We start from the raw sequence: 21,725 nt of genomic DNA, 5'->3' as shown, positions 1-21,725 counted from the left end.
AATACATTTCATTAAAGATAAAAAAAAAAAAAGAAAATATCATCAATTACCTGGACAACTGCATCTGGTAGCCCAACAAGGATTTGCAGACCATTTTTTATAGCCAGAGTCTTGGTCATCAGCAATTCCAGTGGGGGTGGGAGTGTGCCATAAAAACAATGGTCTTCTCCCTGAAGAATGTCCAGTGCTACAGTAAGTGGTTTCATGACCGCACTGTACTCACTGATGCTCCCTCTCATTGAAACATTTCAAATGTAGTGTGGATGAGATTGTGTTCAGCTCCACCAAAGGTATCTTTGAAATTCTCTCCAGAGCATAATAGAACGAGTTCCACATTGTTGTGCAAGGTACTAGTAGCTTCTTTGCAATAATGTCTTCCACAATCTCAGCAGCCACTGTGAAACGACTGGCCTTGTTCCACAGCCCTACACATTATGTGGTGGCACTTCTGTAGATCGTGTTTGTTGCAGCTTCAGACAATAGCCACTTCTCCACATCAGTGCAAGAGATAAGATTCATTGTGTGCGATATCCATCTCTGATGTGGCGGTAAAAAAATTGCACCATCAGCACCATTCTGCAGCACATCCCCAATGGAAACAGAAGTCACCTCATCCTCCTCATTTTCAGTCATTCGACTCAGGTGGTGGCTGGTACACTTTAAAAGCCTTGACAAAATTGGAGCCATTATTCGTTACAGTTGATGTGATTTTAAATGATAGGCCATGAGATGAATTAATGTTGTTCAGCTCAGATGCAATACTGTCATACTTATGACTCGCCTGCATGCCAGCGCTGCTTTCTCACTTTTCATGTTTTGTGCATTTATCCAATGCGTGGTCACACCAAGAAAAAAAAGTATTATGCACAGTCCACATGTCTGCTGATGTGGGGATATAGTCTACCTTGTCAAGTGTATTTTTGAGCTCTGACTCCATGTTGGCATATTCTTGGTCTAGGTAACTGGAAAATGACTTTCTGCATGGTGCCTTCCCACCTCTCCCTCGCCCAGGTATATGACTAATTAGTTGTCTGAAAGCATGGGACTCAACCATTGAGATGGGTTTCATGTCTTCCACAACATACCTGCCAATCAGCCTGTGTAGCTGTGGCTGGGTGATGGACTGTGCAGCAGGCTGTGTGAAATCAAGCTTTCGTTGTTTTGCTGGAATAGCTCAGCAGAGCTAGAGTCACCGACGTTACCTTCAGGTTCTTTTTCAACTAACTTGGTCTTTGATGTTGAAAGAGTTATAGAACCTCCACAAAGAGTACAGTTCACCACAATATTCTTGTCTTTTACCAACAGAAAGGAAAAATAATGTGCATATTTCCACGAGAGAAACCCCAATCCTGGACCGTCATTTCCGGCCGGGATGATTCTAGCATATGTCACAGCGTCATGTGCGCTTTTTACATCCAACACGGAAACTGCAGTCGTGGTGCTTTTGATCGCAAAATTCTGCCATCCGAGTAGTAAGATGTAGGTAACTCCAGACTGCAGATGAGTTGCATATGTGTTTAGTAGTAATTTGTTCTTGTAGAGGGCTAGCAAAACAACCATTTTCAAAGGCATCGCCATATTGGAATCCCGACTTCTCTGACAAGGCTAACCAGAGTGTGACATCATTCCCAGGTCCATGTTAAGATTTACGAGGTAAGTCGAATGCAACACACGAAGTAACGAATAATGACCTTATCTAAATCCCAGTAACAATATATGCGTTCCTGATTTTGGCATAATAACTAGTTACCGTGCTCATTACAACAATAATAATGTAGTTACACTAACGCGTTACTTAATGCCCTCCCTGCCCCCCTGGCAAAACTTTGCTAGACCCGCCCCTGCACAGATACCAGCTGTCAGCTACGTAGAAAAGGATCCTGGTGTTATTTGTCTCTCAGAAGCAGTTCATAACTTTCCTTCAATTCATTCATGTATGGAAGCCCGTTTCCGCCACTAAAAAACCCCAAAAAAACCCAAGTATCAATAACTCGAAATTTCAAGTTATTTCCATGAAATTTCGACTTATGTTTCTCCAAATTTCGAGTTAATAACTCGAAACTATTAACAAATTATTTCATGGAAATAATTTGTTAATAGTTATTAACAAATTTCGAGTTAATAACTCGAAATTTGAGTTACTTTTCTCAAAAGGCAAAATTTCGAGTCACCTCTGCCAATCAGTAATTACATGAATAAAGTCACTTTCTTGTTACCCCAAAGTAACGTGCACTCAAAACCGGATCGCAACAAATTGGCGCTTTTGTGGGTACGTTTGCTGATAGTAACGCCATGTGATTCAGCTAATAACACAAGGATTTCATCATTTTAGCTTATAGTGATTTCATCACTTAGCTATAGCATTTGTACCTGAGGGCTTAATTCAGCTTCCAGGTAACAAGGAAATGACATCATTCACGTAGATTACTGATTGGCAGCGTTAACTCGAAATTTCAAGTTACTTTTCTCAAAATGTTGAGTTAATAAGTCAAAATTAAGTCAAAGAGAACAGAATCATCACAAACTGAAATATAAAGTTTATTTCTCAAATCTGAAATAAAGCTGATCCTTCTCTGTCCCACACACTCAGGATCTGAAGTTCTTGTCTTACATTTTTTCAGTTCCACTGTTTAATCCATCGTTACTGATTAATGAGGAGTTACTGAAGTACAAGCTTCTTCTTTTTTAAAATTTGGTGTTACTGTCTTTACAGATGTGGCAAGAGAAAGAAAACATGCTGCTGTTTGCACATATTTAATAATCAGCTCTTCATAGGAGCTGAAGCAGAGTGCAGCCTGTTGCTTTTACAGTATAATACTTGTAATAAAAGTACAGTAACGGTAATTGCAGACTAGGTCTCAGGACCTAGCTAAGGACGGTAGTAACGGATTAGCTTATAAACACGTTTAACTTACCGAAAAAGTGCAGCGGGGCCTCAGGTCCTTCTGTCGGGTAGTCCAGTTTACTGAAGAACACCTCAGGCTGTCAGGTTAAAACAGTCGATCGTATTTTCGTAGCATGAACGCTGGCCCTCCTCTCAGAGCCTACGCTCTAACTGCTATTCCCAAACAGAGATACGCAAGTTTCTCCGTGACTGCAGCTGCCAGTCAAAGCCGCTATGATGACGTTACACCCCAATTTAACATCAACGTGGTCAGGGCTGGACTGGGACAAAAAATCGGCCCGGGCATTTTGACTAGAGACCGGCCGACCAAAAATGTGACGTCATTCAGGGGTAAAACCGCAAAGGATTCTGGGAACTTGTGGCAAGAGGTACTAGCGCATGCAGGCTTTCAATTGAACTCAGTTACACAGCGATAAAAAGAAACACAAAAAATGGCAAGAAGCTGTTGTATTATTAACTGCAATAGCCGGTGTTGTGCCAAAAAGTGATTTACGGTATTTGCCAAAAACTGATTGCTCGGATTTAAATTGCTATAAGTAAATTGTTGGGCTATAATATGTGAAACATATGTCAAATGCATCCCTCATGGATGACATAAAGTCATCTCTCCATCTCTCTCTCCTGCTCTTTTCTCTGGCTCCATCTCTCTCTGCTGCTCTTCTGTCTCCTCTGTCACAGACTTCTCCACTTTTGATGATAAATCAGCCTGGTGCAACATGTAAGGATTGGCACAATTTGTTAAGATTTTGAGGAGTTTGAGAAACTAACCTTAAGCATAAAATAAAATTTACTATCAGTAACTTCATAGCACCCACCCAGCAGTATATAAACTCCGTCATGCTAGCTAGTACGCAGTACCAGTTATTCTAAGCGACTGTAAAAAGTCAGCACAACGAAAACAAACTACAACTAAACTTGGTGTATATCTAGGGCTGGGCCATATTATACCGTTCACGGTAATACCGGTATAATGTTAGGCAACGATAGGAAAATGAAATATCGCGATAGAATATGAGTAAAACGCTCATGCGCAGTGCCTTTGTTTTCATACGCACATGGCCGATTGTTGAGTGAAACAAATGAACCAGAATTGGTTTGTAAAAATGGTGCAACTTCAGTGATGTGGAACTGGTTTGGTGTTTGTCCGTCAGATACACGACAAAGAACATTTTTTTGCAGAACATGCAAGCGGCCGTCGTATTTGTCAGACTAAAATGCTCTTAAATCTGGGAGTAATCTGGGTCCTAAACTCCGTATGCTTCAGGTCAAACAAACACTGCAGCATCACTGAGAGTTAAAAACTGTCTAAATTCTTTCATCTTTAATAAAACGATCAGCATTGCTGCTTTACCAGGTGTAACTATAAAGTTTAACTTCCAGGCATCCATGAAAACAAAATGTATTACATTTAACGGAGTTAGAAGTTAGCAGGAAGCTAGCGGAAGTTAGCTCGCTAGTTTCGCTAGTTACCTAAACATGATAAAGCATGTTCTGACTGAGAGATTTCTGAAAAAGTTCAAACGTACAGCTCTGCTATCACTTCCAACATAAATGAAGACAGGAAACTAAACAGCAGTGACGTTTGTAGGGTTACTGAAGTTGGGCTAGTTGGTATATAATGATGTGCTACGTGATTGCTAGCGACACAGCTATGTTAGCATAACATAAACAGTGAAGCTGGAGGACGAACACTAACACTTTTCCACTTATAAAAGTTAACGTGAAGGCTCCTCATGGTTAGAGACAAATGCAATCGCATGGCAGGATGCTGTAAACGGACCAAACTTCAGTCAGGAGAACAACTGAGATAATCCATCAACAATACAAGGTTAGTCATTACTATACTGCAACAACATGGGAATAGAACAGCTGCCAGAGAATTCAACATTAATGAATCAATGGTACAGAAGTGGAGGAAGCAAGAAGAATGAGTTTAATAAAGTTTGATTTATCTGACTGCTTTGTTTCGCTTAATGTGCCTTATAATCCCGTGCACCTTATGGTCCGAAAAATACGTACTGCACACTGCAGTTTAATGTTGCAAAGCACCTCTTTTTAACTTCAATGGATATTATACATGGTTATGCTCAGGATATGTCAGCCCATTTCTACTGGAAATGCCTTTTGGTTAAACTTTCAGCAAGGAATTTGCATTTGCACTGTTACATTTTTATAAAGCTTTAATGTACATAAAAACCAGCTTCTTGTTTAAGTGAAAATAAATGGAAGGTTGTCTTTTTGCGCTAGTAATGTTGTGGAGTTGTATTTTGTCTCACATCAATTATATCGTCGGTTATATCGTTATCGCAAATTTTCAAATATATATCGTGATAAATATTTTTGGCCATATCGCCCTGCTCTATTTATATCTGACACAGATAGACAGCAGGTCATAACTTCAGTTCCTCTGCCACTATGACCGGCGGCCGCCTCGGGTCTCTCCTCCTCTTGCCTCCCCTTTCCCTTATCCACCTGCTGGCCTCCACCACTTGCTGATGTTGCTAAATCTGTGGAAGCTATGCCATAGCTACCGCCAAACACTTCAGTTATTTTTACACATTTGGCAGCGTCTGCCTGAAGGGCTTGTTTCTTTTTGGCCCTAATTTTTTCTGCACAATAGAGCGCACCTGTATATAAGCCGCATCCGCTCTATTTTTAAAAATTTAAAAAAAAAAAAGATATACAAGCCGCACCCGGCTATAAGCCGCAGATATCTATGATGAAAAAATAGATATCTACTGCATGTACAGAACAATCTTGCACTGCAAATGTACATGTATGTACTAGAGATGGACCGATCCGATATTACGTATCGGTATTGGTCCGATACTGACCTAAATTACTGGATCGGATATCGGAGAAAAATAAAAAATGTAATCCGATCCATTAAATATCACGAAAGCACCTCACAAAACTTGCAACACGCCGTAACTCACCTCAGAACGTTAGCACGTCGGAGCAGTATGCATCACGTGATAGAGCGGCTGTGGCATGCAGGACCTGTCGGTGGTCTGGATAGCATGTGGAGCTTCGCTAGCAACCCGGCATTTCATCTCCGACAAAGTTATCCCGAGAGAAGTAAAGCAAGTGTGTAAGTCCATCTCTGAATGTTTGTAAAGCATTCCTGCGTTAAGCTTACCAAACGATATATGGAGCGACTGCCTCTTCTGGCTGCTACTTCAATCATGAAACTGCTTAATGATCAGCTGATCGGCTTTTCTGTCGCGAGTCCGTCTCTCTGGTTTGTTTTTGGCCCGCTTTGCACCAGAAAGAGGAAACCAGCGGCTGAACAACAGCAGCACGTTTAAGCTTGATCAGCTGTTGTTAGAATTTATTTATTATTACTTTCTACTCGAGGATCTTTTTCTACGTAGCTGACGCTGGTAACTGTGCAGGGACGGATCTAGCAAAGTTTAGCCAGGGGGGCCGATAGAGCATTAACAAGGAAAAGGGGGCACAAAGACATACTTTTCTTTCTTATTCTCATTTAAAATGTCTAGCTTTTAATAAATAATTATCCGAATCTTACACCCAAAGTTTTAATCTGATGTAAAATGAATAGAAGTCAATTACTGTATATAGTGACTATTAAGTCTAATATATATACCCTAGTAAGCTATAGTACTTTTTCCTTTGGGAAGGTACCATCTGTGCAGTCTGCAATTTTGTTGAAGAAAGATGTTGAATCTATTTAATATTTCTTGAAAAATAATTGATTTCTGTGCATTTTTTTTTTCACACTGCATCAAATTAAGGTTGATTACGTTGATTAAGCATCATGAGGTGGAGTGTGAGGGGTGGTTCCCTGTTTTTTATTTATTTATTTTTGTTGTTGCTGGGAGTTGGAACCCTATTAGTTAGGTTGCTTAATATTTACGCTAAGTACTCTTTAAAATACCAGAATAGGGAGGATGGTGTAGGTTTAAGTTTATTAGATTGATCAGTATTGCTGAACTATGAAATTTTTTTTTTTTTTGCATATAGGTATAACAGAATAGCTTTAGTGTAGTTGTTGTTTTAAGCTTGAGTATGAACTTATACAAAATGCAGCAAGATATTTAAAAAAAAAACAGTTTTGTTGATTAAAAAACACTATATCGGATTCATATCGGTATCGGCAGATATCCAAATTTATGATATCGGTATCGGACATAAAAAAGTGGTATCGTGCCATCTCTAGAATGTACCTGAACAGATTCTTTCCAAACAATGCCTTTTAACACGGCAGCAACTTTGCTTATTAAAACGGAACAGAACCAAGAGAAAATAACCGCTATTTATTTACCTCCATTTTTCCTGTATTTGAAACCACAAGTCACTTTAATCATCTTCGCTGAAACCCATGAAGTCGTCTTCTTCAGTGTCGGAGTTGAACAGGCTCAGAAGCGCTTCATCACATCTGTCTCCATCAGTCTCGCTCTCCGTGTCACTGTCATCCTCCGGTGAAGTTGGCTCTGAAGGTGCGCCGCTCTCTTCGCGCAGCAGTCCAGCCTTTCGGAACCCATTGGTGATGGTGGATTCTTTCACAGCACTCCACGCTGTTAGAATCCACTGACAGACATCAGAAAAGGATACTTTTCGCATGCGGCCAGTTTTTGTGAATGACTTTTCACCGCTTGTCATCCAAGTCTCCCACTCAACCCGTAGTGCAGCTTTAAATGCCCGATTTACACTGATGTCAAGTGGCTGCAAAAACTTTGTTGTACCTCCAGGAATCACAGCTGGAATGGAGTTTGTTTTCTTGATCGCTGCTTTCACAGAATCTGTGATGTGGGCCCTCATGCTATCCAAAACAAGCAGTGCTTTTTTCCAGTGAAAAAATCCTCCCGGGCGCTTCCCATAGCACTCCGTTAACCATTCCTTCATTAGACCTTCTATCATCCACCCTTTGGTGTTAACTTTGACCACTATGCCTTTCAGGAGTTGTTCTTTCGGCATAGTTATGCGCTTAAAAATCACCATTGGTGGAAGTTTTTGTCCGGATGCCGTGCATGCCAGAACGCAGGTGAAGTGCGTCCTCTCATGGCCTGTTGTTTTCAACAACATGGATGATGCACCTGTCTTGTTAACGGTCCTAGTCAGAGGCAGATTATATCGTCTGGTCCGATGGAGTTTTCTTGTATCTTTTTTTCAATGAATTTGTGGAAGTTTTCTACTTTTTCCTGATAGTCCGGGGGGAGTTGCTGACGGAGAGTGGTCCGTGCCCTGATGGACAGGTTTTTACGTTTCATAAATCTGAAACACCATGACGGCCCACCTTTGAAATCTTTAATATTCATTTCGCGGGCGATTGTTTTGGCTTTCAGTCAGATCTGTACAGTGGATACACCTCGGCCACCTGCTCTCTGTGTGTTCACCCATTCCTCCAGGACATTTTCAAGTTCAGTCCACCTGCTTTTATGTCCTCTGAAAGCTTTTCTCGACTTTTAGCATTGCATGAGCTCTTCCCGCTGTCGCCTCCAACGTCTCACCATAGACTCATTGACGCTAAGCTTGCGTGCAGCAGCGCGGTTTCCCTCCTGGATAGCAAGATCGATGGCCTTCAACTTAAAACTTGCATCATACGAACTTCTTCGTGTGGTTTCCATGATGAAGGGGCGAGGATTTGAAAATGGTTACCAGTTGGTAATTTGTTGTGCGTGTTCTATCTGCTAAAGAAAAAGTAGGGTATTCTTCTTTGCATTGATTTTTCATCTATCTTGTTTTTTATTCTAATTCTGGTTAGAGTCCCCCTAGTGGTGGAAGAAAAATCCACAGAATAGCCACACCTTTGTATAAGCCTCATGGCTCAAAACCTAGGAAAAAAGTAGCGGCTTATAGTCCAGAAAGTACGGTAATTTGAAGCACGTGCAGTAACGATATATATCGCGATATATTATTTTCTTCTGTATAACGTATTTTCCACACTATAAGGCACACTGAAAATCCTTTAATTTTCTCAAAAATCGAGAGTGTGCCTTATGTATGAATTCTGGTTGTGCTTACTGACCTCGAACCGATTTGGGCGTGCAGAAATCTGTTAAAAAATGTTTTAGTACAACTTTGGTAAGCCGCACTGCTTGATGGATTGTCAGAGCATTACGGCTGCCATAGTGAGGAGCTTCGCGGAGTAATCTGGGTCCAAAACTCCGTCCACTTCAGGCCCCAAAGTCAAAGAACACTGAGAGTTAAAAATGATCTAAATTATTTCATCTTTAATAAAATGATCAGCGTTGCTGCTTTACCAGGTGTAACAATTAAGTTTAACATCCAGGCATCCATGAAAACAAAATTTATTAAATTTAACGGAGTTACAAGTTAACAGGAAGTTAGCTCGCTAGTTTCCACCTAAACATGACATACCATGTTCTGACTGAGAGATTTTTGAAACTAATTAAAACGTACAGCTCTGTTACCACTTCCAACATAAATGAAGACAGAAAACTAAACAGCAGTGGCGTTTGCAGGGTTATTGAAGTTGGACTACCTGGTATATAATGTTGTGCTACGTGATTGCTAGCGACACAGCTATGTTAGCATAACATTAACAGAGTGAAGCTGGAGGATGAACGCCAACTTTTTTTCCACTCGATAAAAATTAACGTGAGGGATTCTGGTGGTCAGGGACAAATGCAATCGCATAGCAAGATGCTATACAAACTTCAGTCAGGAGAACTGAGATTATTCATCCAGAAGAAGGCGGGGTTTATGACCTATACTGCAGCCAGGCACCAGGGGACGATAGAGACGTTTTGCCGTCATCTTTGGGGAGCTGTCGCGTCGTCCATGTTTCTACAGTCATTGCTTCAGACGCACCTGAAGATGGGTTATTAGATCCCCCTCCTGAATCAGCTCTGATTCATGATGGTGCAACCATCACAGAGCCAGTGCTGTCAGACATCTTGCTGAAGGAAACATCAAATCAGAATTACTTGATTCAGATAGTTGTCAAAGGAGCTTGCAAAAAAAAAGCGTCTGGACTTCTTTAAGTTGCTTGAAGACGTTTCACCTCTCATCCGAGAAGCTTCTTCAGTTCTAAGGTCAAATGGTGGGGAGTCCCAGATTTAAACCTAGTGGGAGAATCCCCTCACAGAGGGACAAAAGGACCCCCTGATGATCCTCTAATCGCCTGAGCCAAGGTGTAAAAATGGGTGTGGGTCCCAATCAGCCAGGGTTTCGGGTGAGCTCATTGTGAAACCTGGCCCCACCTTATCATGCGATTTCCTGAGGTCAGATGGCCCAGGATGTGAGTGGGCGTTAAGGCGTCTGGGGAGGGAACTCAAAACTGGATTATAGATGGCAGACAGTTGGTGTTGTAAACCACCACCTCTGTTCAAAGATGGTCGCTCACAGTGGACATAGATGGCTTCTTTCACTCCTCTTTCAAACCATCTGTCCTCTCTGTCCAAAATGTGAACATTGTCATCCTCGAAAGAGTGTCCTTTATCCTTAAGATGCAGATGGACTGCTGAGTCTTGTCCTGTGGAGGTGGCTCTTCAATTCAGATAGATTCAGATAGTTCAACACTTGCCCACTGGTCATTAAGACCAAAGAATGATGAAGGCAAGTGACCAATCTACTGAAAACCCTTTGATATCAAATAGGAAAGAGGCAGAAGGACTTGCAGAGAATGATAAAAATTAGTCTGAATGAAGAAATTGACATTAAAGATATAAAGAAACAATTCGTGGAAGTTGATGTGCTGCAGTACATCTGTGATTCTTCCATAACCTTAGCCTCCCAGTCAAACTTCCATCTAGCACATTAACAAAATACCATTCTCCTTACCACCTTTCTGTGTCAATGTAAAGAAATCAGCAAAACACACTGCTCAAAAAATTTCTGGAACACTTAAATCACCAATTGGATCTTGAGGAACAAAACTGTAAGTCAGAGTGCTGGCCAGCGATGACTAAGCACGAACAAGCCCTTCACACCATGGAGATGAAGATGCTGAGGTGGCCTCTGGGTCTCATACGACTAGACCGAGCGAGAAACGAAGATGTCAGGAAACGATGGGGAGTGACACCGATCACAGACAAGATGCGGGAGGCGAGGCTCCAATGGTACGGCCATGTTGCCCGTAGTGATAAAAACTCTATCGCAAAGACAGCCCAGCAATTAGACAGTGGCAACAGGCCACGAGGAAGACCAAAAAATCACTGGATGGACCGAATCAAAAGATGATATGAAGGCTGCGAATGTTACACCAGAAGACGCCATGGATAGGAAGAAGTGGAGGAAGACATGCAAAACAGCAGACCCTGCATCGCGAGATATGAACTGCTAGGAAGAAGGAGTGTTAATCTTGTTAATACTAATAAACACTAACAGCAATAATTTATATATATATCTATGTGTATATGTATATAAATATATATATTGCCTATAAATAAAATGTGTAACTATTGCTGTTCTGTGAGTCTATGGTGCATGTGGTGTCATATGCCCATGTAGAAAGGATGGCACTGCGAAACTGGACTTGCCCTTACTCTGGGCTCCCTCTTTATTCTGGCAGCTGGTACAAAGAAAACAGCACACAGTCGTCATCAACAGTGTGAAAAGCAACTGCAACATTCAGTTCATCAGCTTGGGAGTATTTTCCTTTTTTATCGAAACATAACACTTAACAAAAGATGAATATATATTTATACAACACAACATCAACAAAGTCTTTCTTTAAAAGTTCTAGCTGAAACTAGAGCTGGGCGATAGAACGATAACGATATGTATCGCGATATAACTTTTACTCGATAGAGAAATTAAACTATCGCGATAGACCTCGCCGCTCTTGTCCTCTTAAAAAAAAAAAAAAAAGTCAGCCAATCCAAATTAAGTAGCGCAGAGCCGAACCAATCACAGCCGCAGCGTCACGTCGCGTGACTTGTTACGTACAGCACAAGTGCCAAGCCGCACGTGTGTTTGTTTGGGAAGCAGCGCGTAATCGAGGAAATGAGTGTGCCGACTAGAAAAATCAACCGAGCGTGACCGAAGAGAAAACAGATGATGGTTCCAACGCCGGAGAGATTGTCGAACGGAAGAGCCATAGAAGTTCCGTAGTGTGAAGGTATTTCGGCTATTTCAAGTCTGACAAAAAACAGAGTAGCATGCACTGTAAATTGTGCCGAAAGCAAGTCTGGAAATACAATAAACTGGTGCATGCGTCACACTGCGCCACGTTATTGTTTCGGTGAAATGAATTTCTACAATACTGTTAATTCTACTCTCTGCAGTGTTTAAATGCTTACATATACACACAGTTACTGTCCCTCCACACATACGACTCGGTTCTGCTTCTGTGCCCCAGCTTTGTTTACTTTTTCCCACCGAGGCTTCTAGACTTCTGATTGGCCAACATTTCTGCACGGTTAGGAATCTAGCGCCACCTGCTGCTTTGGCATGTTCATAGCAGCGTTTTCCTTCATTTCTCCCTTTATGTGTGGACGGGATTATTTTTTAAAACGGAAAATCTCCGTTTTCAAAAATACCCGTGTACGTGTGGACGTAGCCTCAGTCTCTGACTGAAAGCGCTAATTCGTCATTCGGCTTTTGTCAGACTAAAGTAACTGTTAAAACTGTTTGAAAAGCTCAGTGTGGGGATGAACAAAAAGTATTTTACCAGCATAATATAATCTGCAGTATGATCATTGCTTTAACAATGTAATAGATAGCTTTAAGATGGCCTTAAGATGTTTATGATGATGCTAACTTTGTATTTCAGGTGCAGTTATAACCATTTTATACATATTGCATATCTGTGCTTATTTGAGTTGATGTTCAGGTTCTTTAAAGGTCGTAAGCCTCACTGACGTGACTGTTCAGGTGATACATGCTGAGGGAAAACTAGAACATAGAAGGAATTGCAATACATGCTTACAAAACACTTATATCAGTTTATTTTATTATCTTTTATATGTTCATATTCTTGTATTAAGGTTTTAGTAGAGGTTCTTGGTTAAAACATTTATTTAGTAGAAGACATACACATAGTCTCAGTGAGCTTCTGGTCTGGTAAAAGGTCAGAAGTGCAACAGGTGAATTGAGAAAGAGCATTTGAGGACGAGACACAGACAGTAGGTGAAGAGGTGACACAAAGAGCATGTGAGGTCAACACACACACACACACACACACACTTTAAATTAGATTTATTTAGAGGAGAGGTTAGTTATGTTTGGCTGTAACTGCAAAATTGTCTTGGTAAAAGAGGAACCGTTTCTTGGTGTCTCGGCAAGAAAGAGGAACAAGACAAGAACTGAAAGGTAGACAGGAAGGGCTAGCCATGAAAATAGAAGATGATTTTCTAGGTGAAAAGTCATGATGATGTTGATCTGATCTATGTATAAAATGTACCGGTGACGCATGAAGGGGCGTCAGTAAACAAACCCTGATGTTATAAAATAATTGTTTGTGCTTTAGTAAGTCGAAGATCAATTGCTGTGTTCAGTGATCTTCCCACATGTGAATTAAAATCTTCGTTTGACTTCACCCGGCCGGACCAGTGTGGTTATTTTTCGATCACCTCTTGTACCCTTTCTCAATTCTTGAATCTTAACATTTGGGGGCTTCGTCCGGTGGTTGAGTAAGGGAAAAAGTGGAGGTGTGAGCGGTGGTCCGAGGTGGTCAGACGGGCAGACATGAATTCCAGTGGTTGAAGTGAGTGGGCATAAGCCGGCTTATCCAAAAGGTAAGGCACTACCTGTTGAATTATTTCCAAAGTGTGCCAAATTGGACATGATAAAATTTAAGTCTACTCACTGAAGTTACTGGTGCATGTCTGTTTTGATTTTGATAAGAATCTGAGGATTTAAAGCAGTTGGACTGCTGGTAATGATTGAATGCGGTTGGACCGTTTAGTAGGTTAGGGAATTTGGTTATTTTTTGGTTATAAGGTTGGACCTGCTTCAGTCTTACACTTGGTTGGGTGTTTTACTGTTGTTCCAAAGTATTATAAATTACTCAAGAACGCCAGTTGGACTGGTAGGAAGCGCAGAGCCCGGAGGTTACGCTCCCTCCTTGTCGTGGACGCGCGACATTGACCTCTCGGCGAAGAGGGTTAGTTCAGTGTGGTTTAGCTGTGGGGTACAGGGCATCCCGGAATTAAGCTAGGAGATAGAGTCTCCTTACCGTTTGGAACGGTATCTGCGCTTTTTTGGGCAGCAAAGGTTGGACCTTGGGTGTTGGACACTTTTAAATTGAGTTAGGGAGTTTAGAGATGAGGCCAGAAACTGTTGGACAGATACTGGTTAATTGATCGTAAAAAACTCAGGGAGTTTATCGGTTAAACTGTTATGTTAAATTTGTCGAAATTCGATAGGTGTTAAAAGGTTTAAAATCTGTGCAGTTGTAAATATAAGACGTCTCTGTAATAAAAAAGATTTCTGTGGGTCGAGTCAGCAATGCACTGACTGCCTGCTGCTATTCTTAGATGAAGAGTGTGTGTGCATGCAAATGAGGCAGCAGATGCAGAGCGCATGAGAGGACTATGCTTTCGGTTTTGTGTGTCATTCAGCTCTATAACTATTGTTTGCAAATGTGGATAAATGTCTGCAATTAAAATGCTGGCTTAGTAAATAATAACATTGTAAATATATGAATGGTGATAGCGTTTCAAAATAGAATATAAGAATTGTTTGTGTTTAAAACCAACGTTTAGGTAAAGAAGATTTAAGGTGGATTTGAAGGCATAAACAAAAAATAAAAGGGTTACAGTCTGCAAGGGTTGTTAATTCATGAGCTGACTGGATGCAGAGTAAGTGGAGTGGTCATCCTGAGAGGATTGAATGATGCTCTAACTCTGTGGTCAAGTCAGACATAGGCTTTAAGCAACCATGAGCCACTAATAAGCGTGACAAATTAATGAGTATGTGTAAATTGAACTTGTTAAATAGCTTTGATAGGAGTAGCTCAATGAGCACGCAATAAAGTGGACCTGTTAGAACCTGTTTGACATTTGTCGCTTTAACAATAAATGATTATATTGTGTCCCATGCACTAAACAGTCCCATTTAATACTGTAAAATCGTTGTTTAAATAGAATAAGCAAACATGCCTGTGCTTTATTTTGCAATCTGTAACATACAAATTGCAGAGGAAGAGGGTCGACTAGAGGTGACCTGCAAATGTCACATAGTGACTGAGGAAGGTGTTTCACCTTATGAGATGACAGTGTGGTCCGAGATTGAGCTGCATGAGCTAAATGCCTATATACAACGTTGTCTATTTCTATTTCAAGGCTTAAAGGAGATGACTGAGCATGAAAATGATCCAAATTGGGAGCCCACAGAGGCTGCCCACTTTGCCCAGGTTATGGTAGAGTCGGTACTAGACGGTTTTGATTCTGATATGCTTGCTTGGGAAATAATGTAATTATCTGTGGAGATGTCTCCAAGCGATTAGTAGATTTAAAGGAGACAAATGTGTGCTTGAGAGTGCGTGGTTGAAATTGTATGTGTGCGTGTGCGTTTGATATGTGGGAGCCTTCTCGGGCAGCGATTTTTTGTTAAACCTGTGGCAGGCTGTGCAACATGGAGAAAGCTTTGACATAATGTCATAAAGGTGATTTCTTGGTTTTAGACTTATTAGTACGGGACAAGTTGAGGGACCCTTGAGGGTGTGTTGCTGTAAAGTATATAAGGGACGCGCAGCGCCGTTAATGGGTTTAAAATAAATGAAAAAACACTAATCCGAGGAACTATTGGAGAGGTAAGTATACGGAGGTGAGCGCGTTGCGCATAAGGGTTGCTGGTGTCATATATTAACACTTTGAGGGCGAATAATTTTGATTGAGTGTCAACGCTTGAGTACGCGAGGACAGCGTCTAAAGTGCTGGGTTAAACTTTGTGTGTCACCGAGCAGGGGAAGAGGAGTCAGTGGTTGCGAGAACAGCGAGACGAAGACTGAAACCGAAAGTTAAGCGTGTCTGGGTGACCTAGACCAAGAAGGTGGAGTCGACCAACGCCATTGGAAGAGGTAAGTCTGTGTTTCAGAGAATGGCTGACAGCTTGGGTGCGACACCTAGTGGGAAAAGGGGATGCAAACCTCTGAAGGATCAGCTTGAACAGCTTAAGAAAGCTATTCGTTTGGCTTCACCTGGAGCATTAAAAGCAGCAGAGAAAGAGTGCCAAGCGATGGAGGTTGAGGTAAGTAAACTTATTACATCCCAACAGAAAGGGCTGGGTGATAAAATACCTCTGAGCTTGGTGTTAAAAACTGAAGGAGAAGTGTACGGACAAATGCATGAGGCCCTACGTGCGTCCATAGAGGCATTAACGGCATTGGAGGTTATAAAGCAGAGAGTAATGCAGGGAGGGCCAGAAGAGGAGAATGAAGACCGTGCGACGTCATCAGAAGAAGAGGACGATGAGGAGGACGAAGATGGAGGACCTGAGCCCCAACCAAGTACAAGCCTAATTTTGAGGAAAAGAAGTGTGAAGAGAGACCAAGCACAGAGACAGCCCATATTTAGGTGCTCAAAGGGAAAAGGAAAGTCGAGGAAGAGTAGAAAAGTGAGTTTTGAACAAGGAGCTCCTGACCCTGGTTTAAATCTGCCTCTAATAGCAGGTCCAAAGAACGAACCAGTTTATCGCGCCTATAAGGTGAGAGATTTGGAAGCATTGGTTAAACAACTTCCACCAATAACCAAGGGAGAACATTGGGAAGGAGAAGAATTAGCGCTGGGCGACTTTCGCGCTTTGGCCGGACGTTGTATGCTGGGTGGTGGGTTAGTAGATGTAGAGCAGATAGCTCAAACAACCAGATATGCAAATGACCTGAAATATTATGAGGTGCAGAATGACTTAGCAGATGCAGTCCGGGAGAAGGACCCAACTCCTAACTCTGGAGCCATTCCAAAAATTATTTGGGATCCCAAAAACACACCCAGAGAGTGTTTAGCTAAAGCAAAGGAACAATGGTTGTTAGGAACAGGAATACATCCGGGGAAGGAGGGTGAAAGTAGAGCGTGCTTTCGTTCGGCAGTGCTGGCAGGGCTGCCCAACCAGGTTGCAGTTGACTTGGAAAAGAACCCAGATTTTGCCGTTGCAGACTCGGTGCAGTGGGACAGACATGTGACCCACAGACTTCAGCAGGAACAGGATTTGGCAAACAAACAAAAGAAAGAGTTGGAGGAAGCCCAGGCGTGGCTGGTCAAGTTGCAGCTGGCAGAAGCAAAAAACAAAGCAGGAGACAGAAAGAAAGAGGATAAAGAGAGCGCAAGGAAAATAATGGTGGCAAGGCCTCAGCCCGATCCTGTGCCTGACTGGCCAGATCAGGATCCGGGTCTCTACCCTGATGACCGTTGGCCCGTCAATGCACCAAGGCAGCGTCAACCAGTAGGGAATTGGGGGACCGGTGGACCGCAGAGAGGGCGTGGTGGATCCGTGAGGGGAGGACAAAGGGCTCGGAATCCGGGGAATCCTGGCAGGGTGTCTTGGACTGCGTGTCTGAGATGTGGAGCAGAAGGACACTGGGCCCGAGATTGCCCTGAACCGCCGCAGAACTATCAGGGGCGAGGCTATCAATCCCAGGCACGAGGAGGCCCAAGACAAAGAGCTGCTTACAGGGGAGCACATCAAGCTCCAAACCCGAATGCAGCACCAGCCGCCCAGTACCCAGTAGCTGACTGGGGCTGGGAGAGGGAGCAATACTGACGGAGCCCGGAGAAACCGAACAGCGTGGGAACGGCAGAACCCATGCTGTCGATGACCGTGGAAGGTACTGAATTGCCCTTCCTGGTGGATACTGGAGCAACATACTCAACATTGAAAGACACACCAGACAGTGCAACACTCTCCTGTCACACAGTTAATGTGGTAGGCTTTTCCGGGATTCCAATGACACTGCCATTGACAGATCCAGCATTGACACAGCTGGGAAAACAGACTTTGAAGCACCAATATGTGGAGTCCTCACAGGTGCCTGAAAAATCTCATGGGCAGGGACCTGCTTGTGAAACTGGGATCACCTTCAAAGACTCAATATCTAGTCCAGAACTCTGAACAACCCACTGCCGAAATCTACTGGGGGAGGCTAGTGGAAGAAGGCATTCTGAGACATTATCAGCTGTGGAAACCCTGGATAATGAGCCTGGCCGTCTATTCCCCCTCGCGAGATCCTTTCCACGTTACACTCTTTTATGATAGGGAAGATAACGATATCTATCGGGAACAGTTCCAGTCTGATCTTGAGGGACAGACGTGGAATGTGCAAACACATAACATTTATGTTGGACCAGAAGGTGTGGCCGCGGCTGTGAAATTTACTGATGAACAACTGCCTTGGTACAATGTGGGAGAGGATTCAGCCCCTCACATTACATTGGCGGTCCACGAGGGTCATGGGCCAAGAGATCTGGGACCAATGGTCAAGCGGGCGCTGGACAACGCATGCTGGCAAAGCACCCAAATTCCAAATGTCTGGTATGCACCAAAATGTAAAATATATCGCATAACTTGTTTGTCCAACGATGCAGTGATCTTAGAACATAAAGAAATCTCCAGAATACATGGCAGGGAAAGAATGGATCATCCTGATGCAGTAGCTAAGCTCTCAAAATTGCCTGGTACTTTGTGGTCCGCAGGGCCCACAGATGTGGGTCTAGCTAACTGTTCGCCTGTCCTGTTCCAGCTGAAGTCTGACATACCATTTAACAGACCATAATAGAAGCACAAAACTGAAGACCAAGAGTGGTTCACATGTATTGACCTAGCGAATGCATTCTTTTGTCTCCCACTGCACGAGTCACTCAGAGACATTTTCTCATTCACATACAGAGGCCGCAAATTTAGGTACACACGCCTACCACAAGGCTTTGCACTCTCACCAGGAATTTTTAATCAGGTGTTGAAAGAGGCATTGTCCCCATGTCAACTGCCAGGGGGCTGTACATTAATACAGTATGTTGATGATCTTCTTATTGCAGCCCCGTCAGCAGCGGCCTGTACGGCAGCATCGCTCGTGGTGTTGAACAGATTGGCGGAGTGTGGCTTCAAAGTGAGCAAAGAAAAACTGCAGTTGGTCCGGCCAGAGGTAACATTCCTGGGCCGGGTGATCGCACACAGATCAGTGGGGCTAATGAACACACACAGAGACCAAATTCTGACACATCCAAAACCAAGAACTGTGAAGGAGTTGCTTTCCTTTCTTGGCTTGACAGGTTACAGCAGGCAGTTCATTCCGAACTATGCGGGTAAAACGGCCCCTTTAAGGGACATGATCAAGAAAGTTGGTGTTCGAAATCTGAAGGCTGAATTGCCTTGGACGCCGGACACAGAGACAGCGTTCATTTCGCTAAAACAGGATTTGTCAAGAGCCACAGATCTGGCCACACCTAACTATGATGAGGCATTTTATCTTGATGTTTCAGAAACAAAGGGAGTTGTGAATGGTGTGTTGTTTCAGAAAAAAGGGGGAGGTAGGGATGTACTTATGTATGTCAGCATAAGATTAAATTCAACAGAAGCAAGGCATCCCACATGCACACAACACGCAGCAGGAGTAGCAAAGATAATTCAGAAAACAGCACATATAGTGAGGGAACACCCACTGAAAGTGCTCACCACACACAGTGTAGTGGCCTATGTGAACTCACAGGCATTCACAATGACTCCACTGACGCAACAAAGGTTGAGCAAAATTTTAGAGGCGCCAAATTTGATATTCACACATGAAGGAATAAATATGGCAGACCTAATGGGGTCAGGAGAACCACATGACTGTATTAAGAAAGCCCAGGTTGAAGGAAAAATCAGGGAAGACCTGAAGGCAGAGCCTATATACGGAGCTGAGGATTGGTTCACAGATGGATGCTGCCACAGAGATGAAGAAGGATTGAAAGCGGGCTATGCAGTAGTCTGTAGAGGAGGAACTGAGTTTCAGGTGAAAGAAGCAGGAAAAATTGAGGGACAACAGTCGGCCCAGAGAGCTGAAGTGATAGCCCTAACTCGAGCCCTGAGGCTGGCTAAAAACATGAGAGTGAACATCTACACTGACTCAGCATATGCGTTTGGAGCAGCTCATGTGGAACTGGTTCAGTGGAAGAGAGCCGGGTTCAGGACGGCCACTAATGCACCCATCTGTCACAAAAAGGAAATGGAGGAACTGGAAAAGGCCCTGGAGGACCCAGACGAGGTAAGTATTATAAAATGCAAAGGCCACTCACAAGCAGACAGTATGGTGGCAAGAGGAAATCAGAAAGCTGACGAAGCCGCAAAGGAAGCAGCGGGCTACAAAGGACAGAGACAACTGGTGCAGGTAACCCCAGAAGAGGAGGTTAGCACTAACAGCATGGAAGAAGTTAGAAAGGCTCAGGAGGAGACATCCCCAGAGGAAAAGGGGGTGTGGGAAAACAAAGGAGCCTGGCAAGATGGCGGTTTGTGGAGGGGGCCAGATGGGCGTCCCGCTGTAACGGCCAAAATGGCGGAACAAAAGGTGAATGAGGCTCACGGGCTTGGTCACGTGGGAGTGAAACAGATGGAGAGAAATTTGTGCCGATGGTGGCATCCTGATTTGAGAAGGATGATACTGGAAAAGGCCAGAACGTGCCTAATTTGTGGGGCACACAACCCAAAGCCAGCAGTAAAACCTGAAGCTGGTAAGTTTCTCATGCCAGAAAGGCCAGGAGAAGAGGTCGTGATTGATTATACCGACATGATTGATACAGGCCCAGGTGGGGTGAGGTATTTGTTGGTGTGTGTGGATGTTCTGACTGGATGGCCCGAAGCATGGGCGACCAAATGTGAAGATGCGAAAAGTGTGATTAAGTGCTTAATCAATCATTACATTCCAAGGCATGGGTTTCCCAAGAGAATTAGATCAGACAATGGTACTCACTTCAAGAATAAAGATTTGCAAGAGGTAGAGAGGATGTTGGGAGTGCAACATAAGTTCGGGACGGTCTATCATCCTCAATCTCAAGGAAAGGTAGAGAGGATGAACCTAAATTTGAAAAACAAGTTGGCTAAAATTTGTGCGCAGACAGGGCTAAATTGGGTCGCAGCCCTGCCCATTGCTTTGATGACCATAAGATGTTCTGTTAACCAATCCACAGGTTTCACCCCTTATGAGCTGCTGACTGGGAGACAGTTTCCAGCACCCTGGACAGTGGTCCCGGTGGAGCAGCCCAGGACAAGCAACAGGTCTCATGCAGAATATTTTAATGAGTTGAAAGCTCTTGTGTCCAGCTTTACAAAACAGGTCACTTGTGAGGGACCCACGGGGAACGGAGAGGTCCCGGACGCAAAGGCAGTGTGGCTGAAGGTCATTAAGCGAAAGTGGAAGGAGCCCCGCTGGACTGGTCCGTATGAGGTGACCGCCCGGACGGCTACAGCAGTCCAGCTGAAAGGGAAAGGCGACACCTGGTACCACTGGTCGCAGTGTGCACCCGCACACGAGAGCTTGGTGGAGGAAAATTCGTCTTCAAGGAACGCAGGTGTCAAGGAACAGAGGCAGAATAAACCTCTTCACCTGTGTAACGGGCCGACCAGTAGTCTACCTGGAAGGCCGAAGAAAGAAGAGCAGCCTAGGAGGAGATCGCCGCGCCTACAGAAAGGAGTGGTAACAAATTGAGAGTTTGAAAAGGGGTGGTTTAAATAAAAAGAGTAAAAAAGGGAAAGTGGAAGGGGCTTGTTCTGTCAATTATGTTGTCTCTATCTGTATTGGTGGGTATTTTGGTGACCTGTGGTTGTTGTCTCATTCCTTGTGCCCGAAGGTTGGTAGAGAAAGTGATTGTAAAGGCAGTGGACCCTGGGGCGGTGGCCCCTATGTCCATGATGCCGATGATGGATCTGGAGGTAGCCGAGTGGACTGAGGAGTGAACAACAACCTGTGTATCGACCTCTGGTG

General features: G+C 43.4%; 2 protein-coding genes across 2 annotated transcripts; both read left to right on the top strand.

Moving 5' to 3' along the window:
* The first annotated feature begins 15,874 nt into the window (after positions 1–15,874).
* On the top strand, positions 15,875–17,533 carry LOC147329954 (uncharacterized). Its single transcript, XM_086294162.1, has one exon. It carries the CDS (start codon positions 15,875–15,877, stop codon positions 17,531–17,533), a length of 1,659 nt encoding a protein of 552 aa, XP_086150288.1.
* Positions 17,534–19,965: 2,432 nt separating this feature from the next.
* Positions 19,966–21,500, top strand: LOC147329953 (uncharacterized). Its single transcript, XM_086294161.1, has 2 exons — positions 19,966–20,475; positions 20,932–21,500. Exons 1-2 carry the CDS (start codon positions 19,974–19,976, stop codon positions 21,447–21,449), a joined length of 1,020 nt encoding a protein of 339 aa, XP_086150287.1. The 5' UTR covers positions 19,966–19,973; the 3' UTR covers positions 21,450–21,500.
* The last annotated feature ends 225 nt before the right edge of the window (positions 21,501–21,725 follow it).

This window comes from Aulonocara sp. 'chitande type north' Nkhata Bay, linkage group LG5 (assembly GCF_057382095.1).
Source record: "Aulonocara sp. 'chitande type north' Nkhata Bay isolate Kocher_YH1m ecotype deep benthic linkage group LG5, A_spYH_male_GT1.1, whole genome shotgun sequence".
NCBI lineage: Eukaryota > Metazoa > Chordata > Actinopteri > Cichliformes > Cichlidae > Aulonocara > Aulonocara sp. 'chitande type north' Nkhata Bay.
The sequence above is the reverse complement of the archived record's forward strand: the minus strand, read 5'-3'. Positions and strand labels throughout refer to the sequence as shown.